Source organism: Anolis sagrei, chromosome 2, assembly GCF_037176765.1.
Source record: "Anolis sagrei isolate rAnoSag1 chromosome 2, rAnoSag1.mat, whole genome shotgun sequence".
NCBI classification, from domain to species: domain Eukaryota; kingdom Metazoa; phylum Chordata; class Lepidosauria; order Squamata; family Dactyloidae; genus Anolis; species Anolis sagrei.
Window position 1 is genome coordinate 94,970,231 of NC_090022.1, and position 13,648 is coordinate 94,983,878.

The 13,648-nt window shown below is 43.4% G+C and overlaps 1 protein-coding gene across 1 annotated transcript in view; it reads right to left on the reverse strand.

Annotated features, from left to right (window-relative positions):
• Window positions 1–6,234, reverse strand: part of SEPTIN8 (septin 8) — an 86,678-nt gene extending 80,444 nt beyond the window's left edge. Inside the window, exon 1 of the mRNA XM_060765215.2 lies at window positions 5,893–6,234. Coding sequence (XP_060621198.1) covers window positions 5,893–5,922 — 30 coding nt within the window. The 5' untranslated portion in view covers window positions 5,923–6,234. The remainder of the gene's footprint in view (window positions 1–5,892) is intronic.
• Window positions 6,235–13,648: the final 7,414 nt, after the last annotated feature.

Consider the following 13,648-nt stretch of genomic DNA (forward strand, 5'->3'; position numbering starts at 1 on the left):
TGAATCTCCAAGTCCTCCAGTACGTCTCCATGATCAATTTCCTCCAGTCATGTTGAAGATTTCTAGAGAGAACACCTCTTCAATATGTCTGTGCTATCCAATGTTATTCTATATGGAATTTGATCATAGAGTCATGCTAGAAGATGTAGAAATTCCTCAAGAGGTATTCTCTTGGATAAAAAAGTGATTTCTTTATTCACAGTTTTTCACTTTCATGGTGGTCCTGTGGACTGTAGTGGTTAGAATCTGAGGCTGGGATTTGGCAAATCCAAGGTCACGACCTTAGAGCACCATAAGATTAATTGGAAGACCTTCAGCCAGTCACTCTCACTCAGCCTAAGCTACATGACAAGATTGTCCTTGAAAACATAATGTAGAGAGAAGACATTGACACAATGTTGGGCTTACTGGAAGAAAGACAGGACAATTTATGAATTGTCTTCCTCTGTGAGTTGCTTTGAACATGACCCTTTGGAAGTCTTTTTTTAAATTGACAAGTTTTTTTTTCATGTCAGGAGCAACTTGAGAAACTGCAAGTCACTTCTGGTGTGAGAGAACTGGCTGTCTGCAAGGATATTGCCCAGGGGATACCCGGATGTTTTGATGTTTTACCATCCTTGTGGGACGCTTCTCTCATGTCCCCGCATGGGGAGCTGGAGCTGACAATGGGAGCTCATCCATGCTCTCTCCGGATTCAAAACCTCTGGCCTGTCACTCCTCAGTCCCTCCAGCACAAGGGTTTAACCCATTGTGCCACCGGGGGCTCCTAATTGACAAGTGAATTTATGCAACGAAAAACATGAGGGAAAGAAAATAACAAGAAAGAAAATTGTTTTGCAAAACTGACAGCCACTATTAAGTGTTTTCCTCCCATATCTCCCCCCCTCTCTCTCTCCCTCACACACACACGTTTTATTATATGGGCAAGTAATGCATGCACAACACAAAATCATGGCCAGACGTTTCAAAGGCCTATGCAGTGAAACAAGATAAAACATGATGGGCATAGGCAGTGACTGATTGTGCATACACTAAAATCACTTCAGCTTATAGCTTCTGGATATGAAGAACCTCTAAATACAAATCAAAATCAAAATACTCTGTAAGAATAATACACATTTTCCAGGGTAATGCTATGGCATCTCTTCAACTCAATATAGCTTAGTGCCTCATCGAGTCTTAATCCAGGCCTGGACATATGGTTCTTTTTCCTATAGAAAAATGATTTCCATTTAAGCCCATCTCTCGCACAGGCTGTTTCACTAAGCAGATTCAATATGCGACTGCCTTGTTACTATTTGTCTCTACTGTCCTGCATTCTTGTTCCCAAAGTAGCACACCATGCAAGGCACCAATATGCCCACAGAGCTTTCCATTCAAGTCAATGTACTGGACTCGAGTTTCTGTGTCTCCTTGACTGCCTTGTATACTTCCATTGTGCGTCTCTCTCCAAGCACCCCTCCTTCTTAACCTCCCTCCCTCTGCATACAATGGTACTTTCAATGGTCAAGTCAAACAAAGACAACTGCACCAATGTTTAAACACAACAATACACCATATTAAACTATTTCTGCCTCTGGCAAAACGTAAATACACTGTTCACTGTGATGTTTACAAACCACTATTACATCATTGTGTTTTTATTCTTTCCAGGATATGCAACCTATTGTGGTTCTCAAAATATGTTTTATTTTTACATTACATTTCCATGGCTTCTTTTACTACATATATCCAACCTAGCCCAAGAATAGCATGTTGATGGACTTGACTTGTTTTAAATGTGTTTTTAACTCTTAGAAATCTTCCTCCCTGTTATACATTTGATATTATTTCTTTTTGACACTGCAAGTACTGAAGGTTTTGTATCCCACTTCACATTCCCATTCCAAATCCATATTAACACCAACCATCCCAGGAAATATCACAAACTCATTGTTGTCACAAGATATCTCACAATACAGGATATCAGCTTCAGCTCACAATAATGTATGCTGTCAGCCCCAGCCAGACAATCCAACACTAGGTTAGGGACAAAATAGACTACAAAGTACACTGAAGAGTTGAGCAAACATAAAATAAAAAAACCCAGAAAACAAGTATATAGAGATAGAATAGAGACAATGAAATATTTGGCCATCTGTAGGTTTAGGACTATACTACAGTTCTTTACCACTATCCATGTGGAGTGAGGATAATGAGGGTTAAAGTCCAGAACATTAGAAGGCCAAAGCTTCCTTACTTCTGCCTTATAATAACTGTTGAAAGGGAATACTGTGTGTGTGAACAGACTGAGTCATTGTATCAGGCTCTCCAGAATGGTAATTGTTTACCATTGTAACAACCAGAAGATACCTTTCAATATCCATAAATGCTATTTAAAAAACCACTCTGCTTCACACAGGCTGGGCCAAATGTAACCCGTTCAAGTTTGCCGTTCATGCAAACATCAACCAATGCAAACAGAGGCAACGCAGAAGAATGCTGCAACCTGGAACCCAACAAAATCTAGCTGCTAGCAAGTCACATGTTTCCCATCTATAATATAAGTTATTTTCCTCACCTTATGGTAGTATTTACAACTTTTATTGACAAGATCTTGAGAAAAAGCCCAGACATATTGTTGAAATGCAAGCTTCTGTTTGCTCAATTGTCATAAACCAAATCTGCTTTACATCCTTTTAGAAGTTAGAGTTCTACTTGGCTTCTGGCCATAGGAGGGCATCAAAACGGCAGCAGCAAATGCTTCCAGATGGCCACAGAAAGTGCTTGTGTGGATCAACAAAAGTGACAAAGGTCATGCAGGAAACATTATAACTGCTCAATTGAAGCACAAGAAACAAATACAACGCAAAGCAGCATCAGATTGATCTAAACAGCATCTTTCACTGGGATTACACAACGTATACTGTTACTTACACACAATATATATTCAAGCAGCTGTATATTATGTGCACAATATCCCAATTCTTCTCCATAAGACAACAACTAGCTCTTTCAGCCTCACCATATCAAGATCCAGACTTTTCCATCTGACCGTTCAATCACACAACACTGGACAGTTTAATGCAGGCTTTATACATGTGCAAAGCAACCTTTAATTGATTTTGCCATTCAGAGACACCCACGGTGTTGGCTTAGAAAGCCATCTCTATGCTTTTGTCTTGTTTGGATGCCAACATTTACACAATTAAGGATTTGCAATGGCCAGCGACATCTGGCAACTCAAACAAAACATTGGCTGTGTTCTGGATAAAAAAGAAACCATAATGGCACACACAGAAGTCTAACAATCGGCTTTCTGAAATTATTCTGAAAGAGAAAAACAGCTGTTTGCTTTAGTAAACACCAACTAGACTGTATGGTACAGATAAAACTGGATCAAGGAAAGCAAAAAATATATCCCTTCACAGACCTATGGACTGTCAGAAACAGACCCACATGGATTAGTTATTATAAATGCATCAGGCGTCTCATTCCATTCAGAGAGCCCTCTTATCTGACACATTGCATCACAGACTTGTGAGAAACCACTTGAGGAATTCAAAGCTAATAAAGGCCCGGAGCTTTTATTATCTGATCAGAGCTAGCATTCCCAAGGTAATCTGACACAGGGGCTGATGCTTTTAAGGGAGTAGCATCAACACAACCAACGGGCCTTGGGCAGCCATAGCACATTACTGCATTGCTACAATTGCGTTAATTTAGGTTGTCAGGAACAAACAATTTAGCTACAGACACAGGCTCTTTTCACTTTCTAGAGAAAATACCGCCACCAAAGACAAAAGCTGACTTTAGGGGCCAATTATTTAATCGCTAGAGCTAGATGGAGGTTAAAATAAAAATGTTTGACTTGTAAGAACCAACAGAGTAGCATCTTCACAACCACGGCTAGCATTTCTGCTGACAGTAATACTTTCCACCTCTATTGAGAAAGCATTAAACATTCCCCATCACAGACAAAAGGCACCCATTTTGCACTTAGGTAAAGGTTTTCCCCTGACATTAAGTCCAGTCCTGTCCAACTCTGGGGTTTGGTGCTCATCTCCATTTCTAAGCCAAAGAGCTGATGTTGTCCATAGACACCTCCAAGGTCATGTAGCTGGCATGACTGGCATTACCTTCCACCAGAGTGGTACCTATTGATCTACTCACATTTGCATGTTTTCAAACTGCTAGGTTGGCAGAAGCTGGGGCTGAAAGCGGAAGCTCATGCCGCTCCCTGGATTCGAACCTGTGATCTTTCAGTCAACAATTTTAGCAGCTCAGTGGTTTAACCCACTGTGCCATCGGGGGCTCCCCTTTTTGCACTTAGGACCTGTCAAATGGAGGCAACTGGTTGGCTGGTCATGGTGGGTACTGAATGCTGGACTAGATAGGTTCAGCAGGGCTCTTCTGAGGGTGCATCTGAACTGTAGACAAGTGGTGTCAAACTGCATTCATTCTATTGCGTAGATCAGCCCTGGACAAACTTCAACCCTCCAAGTCCCACAATTCCTAACAGCCTCAGGCCCTTTCCTTTCCCCTCTCAGCTGCTTAACTGGAAAGAAAGGAAAGGGCCTGACGCTGTTAGGAATTGTGGGAGTTGAAGTCCAAAACACCTGGACAGAGGGCCGAAGTTCGCTCATGTCTGGTGCAGATGTGCAATAAAGGACAGTCGATGCATGCACACAAATAGGCAAACATCTCCCAAGTTTCCAGTGCTTTCAGTGAGACATTCACTTTATCACACTAGAGAAAAAAATCCACTTAAAATCCGGTTTCTGCCTCCTGCAGAATTCTGGAGTTGGTAATTTAGTGAGGCTGTTAAAGGTTTATCCCTAAACAACAAACCTCAGAATTCTGAAGGAGGCAGAAACCGGATTGAAAGTAGATTCATTTTCTAGTGTGATGAGGCCTCTATGGAGGGAATGGCTGATAATCAGCTTCATTGAGTGTTTTTTTTTTTAATTTCCAAACAAAGGTGCTTGGGGACTGGGTGGTGAGCCTGCATAGGCCTGAAACTGTCTCAAGAGCCTAAAAGGAGGCAACAGGGCAACCCCCCCCCCCCCCCCCAAAAATAACAAATCCTCCAATGGAACCTCTGGTCCACTGGGATGCTCAGATCCCCAAATAGACGGGGAGGAGAGCCACCCTCAGGGACAGCCTCCCCACCCATTTTGCTGCAGAGCAAAACACTGGCATCTCTGGACCTTGGGTGCATCTCTATTGGGGAATGGACGCCAAGGGACAGCTGCGGCAGTGTGGGGCTCAAGAGGGGAAAGCCCCAGCCCCCTTAGTATGAAAAAAAGGAGGAAAGGTTTGGAGCTGCACCTCAGAGGAGGAGAGGATTTGTCGAAGGCTTTCATGGCCGGAATCACTGGGTTGTTGTAGGTTTTTCGGGCAGCGTGGGCATGTTCTAGAAGCATTCTCTCCTGACGTTTCGCCTGCATCTGTGGCAAGCATGTTCTAGAAGCATTCTCTCCTGACGTTTCGCCTGCATCTGTGGCAAGCATCCACAGATGCAGGCGAAACGTCAGGAGAGAATACTTCTAGAACATGCCCACACAGCCCGAAAACCCTACAACAACCCAGGAGAGGATTTGTGTTCCAGCTGGGACAAGAGGTGGGGCGAGTGCGCATGCGCGCCTCAGAACACCGGCGACTCCTGGGCCAGGTTCTCAAAGGGGCGCGAGGGGAGGCTGGCAGAAGGGAAGGCGCTGCAAGGAGGAAAGGGCCGGTGGCCTGGAGGGCGGGGGGGAAGCGTCCCTTCCTTGCCGCCCTCTAGCAAGCCGGCAGGGGCTCCTCCAGACCCCCGACCCTTCCCTCCTCCTCATTCGCACACACGCACACTCTCTCTCTGTGTGTGTGGGTCTGTCGGGAGCGCGCGCGCCGTCCCCGCCCGCCCAGACTCACCGTGAAGCGCTCCAAATCGGTGGCCGCCATGGGGCTGCTGGGCTCGGCTCGGCAAGGTCCCAAAGGAGGCGGAGGCGAACGAGGGCCCCGCTGCTGGCCTCCAGACCCACCAAGCCGCCTCCGAAAGCGCCGGGCAGCTCCGCTCCCTTCGGCAGAGGCGACTGAATGGATCCAATATGGCCACTTCCTGGAAACTCCCCCTCCGGCGGGGCCAGGGAAGGGCGGCCTCCCCCTTCCAGAGAGAGAGAGAGAGAGAGAGAAGGAGCGCTTCCCAAACCCCTCCCCGTGGCCTCGCCTAGGAGGGATGCGGGGAGGTAGAGTCCTCCTTCCCTAGGGGCGCCTCTCCCACCCGGAATGAGCTGCCAGGGATCATGGGCGCTGGAGTCTGGCGAGGGCTCCGGCACCACGTCAGGCTGCAACTCCCATGATTCCATAGCACCGGGCCATGGTGTCAAACCGCAGTGGTGTCAAACCGCATTCAGCCTCCGGTGTGGATGCACTGCCTCAGAGGACTCTTTATCACCGGTGTGTTTTGCAGAGGAGTCGTTCAGTAGCGAAAGCGCCCATCAAAACTATGTTCCAGCCCACATTGCCATATAATGCACTGTCGAAGGACCTCACAACCTCTGAGGATGCCTCCCATAGATGCAGGCAAAACGTCAGGAGAGAATGCTTCTGGAATATGACCATACAGCCCCAAAAACTTACAACAACCTTGCTTTGCTCCTGTTCCATTGCTTCTTTGGTAGGGCTTGGATTAGATCAGTATTTCTCAACCTTGGGGTCGGGGTCACGAGGGGTCAGCAAAGACCATCAGAAAGCACAGTATTTTCTGTTGGTCATGGGGGTTCTGTGTAGGAAGTTTGGCCCAATTTTATCATTGGTGAGGTTCAGAATGCTGTTTGATTGGTGGTAAACTATAAATCCCAGCAACTACAACTCCCAAATGTCAAGGTATATTTTCCCCAAACTCCACCGGTGTTCACATTTAAACATATTGAGTATCTGTGCCAAGTTTGGTCCAGATCCATCATTATTTGAGTCCACTGTACTCTCTTATGTAGGTGAACTACAACTCCAAAACTCAAGATCAGTGCCCAATGTTAGTCATGGGAGTTCTGCATGCCAAGTCTGGTTCAATTCCATTGTTGGTGAAGTTCAGAATACTCTTTGATTATAGGTGAACTATAAGTCCCTGCAACTACAACTCCCAAATGACAAAATTAATCCCCCCCCCACCCCACCCCACTAGTATTCAAATTTGGACATATGGGGTATTTGTGCCAAATTTGGTCCAATGAATGGAAATACATCCTGCAGATCAGATATTTACATCACGATTCATAACAGTAGCAAAATTACAGTTGTGAAGTAGCAACAAAAATAATTTTATGTTGGGGGGGGGGGGTCACCACAACATGGGGCACTGTATTAACGGGTTGCAGCATAAGGAAGGTTGAGAACCACTGGATTAGATGAACCAGTGGTAGATACCCCAGTTTTCACCTGCAATACAGGTCAAGCCCACATTTGGCAACTCCTACTCTGTCAGCTATTGCAATGTCAATTGGTAGAAAGGTAGGTAATGATAATGTGAATAATCAACATTGGGTTGAGATAGTGCTTGTAGTTCTCTTGCTTCTCATATCCTTGGCATGAGGATTTCGTTAACCACTTAAAATTAATGAAAAAACCTGGGTTTTTTTTACCTGAATTTTTTTGGGGTAGTTTGAACTCCTAAACTTCCCCCTTGGCTACAGGCTTGCAAGAGCCCTAGTTTTGATCTGGTGTTAACTCAATGTCTAACTCATTACTTTTCAGGTCCTCTGCATCAATTTAATAAAAAAAAATACACAAGGACCAGAGAAACCCAGAGGGAAATATTAACCAAATGGTATATCTCCCAATTAAATTAGCTCACATAACTAAATCAACTGTGTGGATCAAAGGACTTCACAACCTCTGAGGATGCCTGCCATAGATGCAGGTGGAAACGTCAGGAGAGAATGCTTCTAGAACATGACCATACAGCTCAAAAAACCTACAACAACCCATATAATGCAGATTGAAACAGCATTCTATGGTCCAAGTAGACCAGGTTTGGGCAAACTTCAAGTCTCCAGGTGTTTTGGACTTCAACTCCCACCATTCTTAACAGCCTCACGCTCCTTCCGCTTAAGTGGCTAAGGAGGAAAAGGAAAGGATCTGAAGCTGTTAGGAATGGTGGGAGTTGAAGTTGAAAACATCTGGAGGCCCAAAATTTGCCCATACCTGGTTGGTAAAACATCAAAACATCCAGGTGTCCTCTGGGCAACATCCTTGCAGACAGCCAATTCTCTCACACCAGAAGCAATTTGCAGTTTCCCAGGTGGCTCCTGGCACCAAAAAAGAGAGTATAATGCCAAGTTTTTCACTTTGTGTTTTTAAATACATTACGACTGTACTCTCAATTGACTTCTGACACAATAAATAAATCCCTGGTGTCCTTATGACCAAGAATCTTTCAATATTTTCACATTCAGCCCCTTTCTGTCTGATAATTTTTTGTGTATATTGGTATATAAAATGGATCTAAAAACCAAACAATTACCAAAATCAGCATTTGCAAGGCTCACTAACAGGCAGATTTCCCTTTCTCTGAAGTACAGCTGCAACATTTTCTGAAGAGTCCACTGTAAACACATTGTTGCCATCAGATTTGTGTAAGTGGGTGGCATTAGTGTTGCCAAATATTTTGTGACCCCAACATTGAACTAAAGGGACCCCATTCAAGGTTGAAGCCTTCAGTTTAAGAAGCAGTGCTTATAACCATAAAGGCCAATATACCTTCAAGACACCAGGTGCTGCCTGATCTTACAGCCTTGGTTAGTCCTTGGTTGGGAGAACAAGTATTAATAGCAAACGACTAGTGGGAGTGTCCCAGGGCCCTTCCACACAGCCCTATATTCCAGAATATCAAGGCAGAAAATCTCATGGGCTGTGTGGAAGGGCCCTCAAAGATGTGGGACTAAGCTCTCTAGCAGAAAATTACAAGAATCTAGAGAGCCTAAAAGAACCCCCAAAGGCACCAGCTTCTTGATGATCATGGAAGCTAAGCAGGGTTGGATGGTTAGTCTTTGTATGAGAGTCTTTGCATGGGAAACTGATGAAATAACTTCTAAGTAGTCCTCATCTAAGGGCCCATCCACATAGTCCTATATCCCAAAATATCAAGGCAGGAAATCCCACAATATCTGTTTTGAACTACATTGTCTGTGTCCACACTGCCATATGTTCCAGACCAATGCAGAAAATGTGGGCTTTTATTCAGCTGTGTAGGGGCCTAAGAAAACTTGCTTTACCTAAAGTAATTCATGGGAGATATAATCCAAAAACCTATTTCCTGCTGGCTTGCCTCCTTGCTCTACAACATCCACAGTTTTATTCGCCTACCTGCGAATAGCCTTATGGTGTATTGTCGAAGGCTTTCATGGCTGGAATCACTGGAGGTTTCCAGGCTGTATGGCCATGTTCTAGCACCGTTTTCTCCTGCGGTTTCACCTGCATCTGTGGCTGGCATCTTCAGAGGATCCTTAAAGTGATTCATGAACATAACAAGCACAACAATCCAATTCTGAAAAGGTGGCCAAGCCATCTGAATTAATATCAAAATGTCAATGTTGACTGAGCAAGGAAAAGAAACCCTAAAGCAAAAGCGAAAATTAAAATAAATCTAGAATTAATGTCTGCTAGACTTTGCTGGATTATGTGCTGAATTAAATCACTAGAGCTTAGTGCCATTGTATGCATGTCTACTGGGAAGAAAGGCTCATTCAATAGCTTGGATTTGAAGTGTTAATGCAGCGTAGCAACTAACAGATTTAGGTATAAATCCCATTGACAGTCCCAACTAGGGCAGAACCATTGAGTGGTGAGTCAGTACATATGTAGATCCCATTGGTTTAATTGATATAATATAGGGACCACTTTGACACAACCTTTCCATAGTGGTGGGATTTCATGTTCTTGTGGGACAAGCAAGGGTCTCCTTTTCCTGGGAAGCCAGACTAAGGATGCATTTACACCAGGCATGGGCAAACTTTGGCCCTCCGGGTTTTGTGAATTTGAACTCCCACAATTCCCAACAGCTGGTATGCTATTAGGAATTGAGGGAGTTGAAATCCAAAACACACAGAGGGCCGAAGTTAACCCATGCCTGATCTACACTCTAGAACAGGGGTCAGGAACCTTTGGCCCTCCAGGTGTGGTGGACTTCAACTCCCACAATTCCTTGAGGCTCGGCATTCGCCCCAAAGGCTTACCTTGGCCTCAAGGAATTGTGGGAGTTGAAGTCCACCACACCTGGAGGGCCGAAGGTTCCCCATGCCTGCTCTAGAATGTATGCAGTTTTACACATTTTAATTACAATGGCCTGGTGCTATAGAGTCATGGGGTTGTAGTTTTACATGGTCTTTAACCCTCTCTGACAAAGATTGTTGGTGCCTCAGCAAACTACAGTTGCAATTAAAGTGGCATCAAATTGCATTACTCCTATAGTGTAGAGTCAGCTTGAATGTGCCAAATAACTACTGGGCAGCAGCGGTATTGGAAGGTGAGACCAACAGAGGATCTGTCAGAAACAGCAGCTGTGGCACTTTAGCTAACCCTTGGTTAGTCCTGTAAGGGAGGAGACACCAATCAACCACTCCTGAATGCCTTTTTCACAAAACTCCTATGATGAGACAGCCCAAAATGAAACAACAGATAATGCCAAGGTCAAGCAGATACTGAGTATAATAGTATTGTGTCTTATGGCATATTACAAAAGACCTTCAGATTGTGACATGTCTGGAAGTGAAAGAAAAAATCCAAAGCTATATATTGTATACAGTAGGAACATTCAATATGAGACATGTACATCAGGAAATCATAAAATGTGAAATGCAACATTAAGCTCAACTTGGTACAAGCTAAAGTAGGCAAGGTTGGGGCATTTTCAGTTACATAACGCTATTTAACAATTTTTTTAAAATAATCTGTTCCTGGTTTGAAAGTATTATTCCTGTTTAATTGTGCTGTACTTACTTTAAAAGTAATCATTATACCCCATAAGTCTGTTTTTGTCGCTGCCACAAACTAGGTTGAATTGGTTGTGACTTGAGATATACATTTAAAAGCTATAGCTTTCCAGGATGTCCCACGAAAACAACGTTTTTGCAGTTTAATAAACTTTCCCCATGTTTTTTAATGATAGAACCAAATAGGAAATAACAATTATAACCCAGAAACAAAAAATGTGTTACATATATAATTATAAAATGCTACCCTGGAAATGACAATCAACAGAGGAAAAAGAGTAGCATTAACAGTGAGGCAAAATGTAGCAAAAGCAGGCAAGGGATATAATGTAAAGTCTGACTAAATAAGACGCCAGAGGAAATTTATTAAATGTAAGTCTTACCCAGGTTTGTGCTTTCACCACAGAGGCATATGAAAACAAAACTAAATGGGTGTCCAGCAGGAAATCAATGACATATCAAACAGGACATGCTGATAATAATATGATTGGGATGCAAAAGAAAGAACCAGAGCAGATGATGAATGCTAATATCAAACAAATAGAATAAAACTAAAGAAGTACACCAAATATTATTTCAAAATGCAACTGGCAGTACATCCTTGTAGAATTTAAAGACTATATGAAGAACATATTTGAAATACTAAGCCTAACCGACAGAGAACCAGAAGACTTGAACAATGGACATTTTGGGGAGATAATGTAAAGAAGGCTGCTATATGATGCAGTTTAACTGCATTTAATTGGATTATATGAGTCTGCACTGTAATGCCACACTCAAACCACCCCCAATTTAATAGATCATTGATTGAATTCCTCCCATACAAGTTAATGTCTATCTACACTCATAAAACATTGTCCCCCAGTCCTGAGAGCAGATGGTTCAAACAAGAGCCTTATTTGGCTGTGGTGGCCAACAGGTGGTTCTCCAGATTTGGTTGGTCAACAATCATTTATTTATTTATTTATGTACAGTAATTATATTCTGTCTGTCTCACCCCGCAGGGGACTCAGGGTGGATTACAAGTCACATATACATGGCAAACATTCAATGTCATTTAGACATGCAACATATATAGACAGACACAGAGGCAATTTAATATTCCAGCTTTCCAGCTTCATGAGGGTATGCTTGATTCCAGCCACAAGGGGAGCTGCCACTTCACTGTCCACTTGTGACACTGAGCCCTTGATGGAGTACTTCCTCATTCTTGTGCATACTGCTGGAAGGTTTTATGGTATCATAAATTAGTTAAATTAGCCCCCCTGCATAAAGCAGTACCTAAATTTCTTACTTGACAGATGCAACTGTCTTTCGGGCTGCATAGGTCAACAGCAAGCTAGACTATTAATGGTCAGGAGCTCACTCCAACCTGGGCTGGCTTTGAACTCATGACCTCTCGGTCAGTAGTGATTTAATACAGCTGGCTCCTAACTAGCTGTGCCACAGCCCGATCCAGCAACTCTTATAATTCTGCTCTCCCATTGACCTGGCTGCCTAGGCTGATGGGAGTTGCAGGCCAACTGCAAATGGAGGGTCACAACTTGTCCATCCCTGTCAAAACATGTGAAGTGTTTCTACAGAGAGAACCAAGCAATAGAGAGGTCTTCTATTCATGTTGTTTCTTTCTGGTGGCAGACGTTTAACCCCCACATGAACAATAACTGCATAATTAGGAATTGTGGAGGACTGTGCAGATGAATCCTTGCAAGTATTTTGTCTCACAGTCATTTCCAGTGATCAAGACATGTGATGTGTCACTCTCCACTAAAGAGTAACCGAGAAGACATTTTTTTAAAAATCATGCTTTGAAAAATCAGATGCAGTTTTCTTTAAAGAGAGAAGAAGCGGGTGGAGCAGAGAACGATCTGTGAGTCATTTGCAACAAGCTCTCTGTTCAAAGGGAGATGCTCTGAAGAGGTTTTTAGGAGACATTTTCTACTTCACCATTTACAATGAGATTTACATCAGAAAGAGGAACAAAAATCTTCTCAAGATAAGAGAATTTTATACTCTTACCTTTACAAACTGATCAAGGTGATCATTTGGTATGGAGATATCATATTAAGACTGAATGCTGCTAAAATCCTTGATTTACAATCTAATTTTCATTCTATGTTCTACATTTTGTATGTGTAGCGATGACCATATATCCATATGTATGTTGTGGGAGGGGTAGTAAATTATACTTTCTGTTTTCCTTTGGAAATATTCAGCACTGTTGTTTTTTCTGCTACTGCTGTTTCTTATCATAATAATAACAATGAGTCATGATTCTGTATCATATAGGGCTTATCTACACTGGCTGCTCAATCTGTGACCAAATGCTCCATGCCCAACCCATGGTGGTGGTGAGTCTACAACATGGCACAGCTGGATCAAAACTGGCTTGGCCCTGCTGGATTGTCACCTTTCCTTCCCTATAGCCATTCCCTTATGCTGATATCAACAGAGACACATGGGTAACAAGAGAGAAATGTGGGTTGGTCTCCCTGGCATTTCTGCTGATATCAACACAGGGCGCCCTTGGTGGTCAGGGGTTCTCCTGGAGCTTTATGACCACTTCCAGCAGCTACAAGGGCAACATGGGTCTGATCCATTCCTTCTTTCCTTTGCCAAAGAGCATGGATTCTCAACCCCTCCTTCTCTGGCTGTTTTGGACTTCATTTCCCCAAATCCCTCACCATGGAATATGCTGG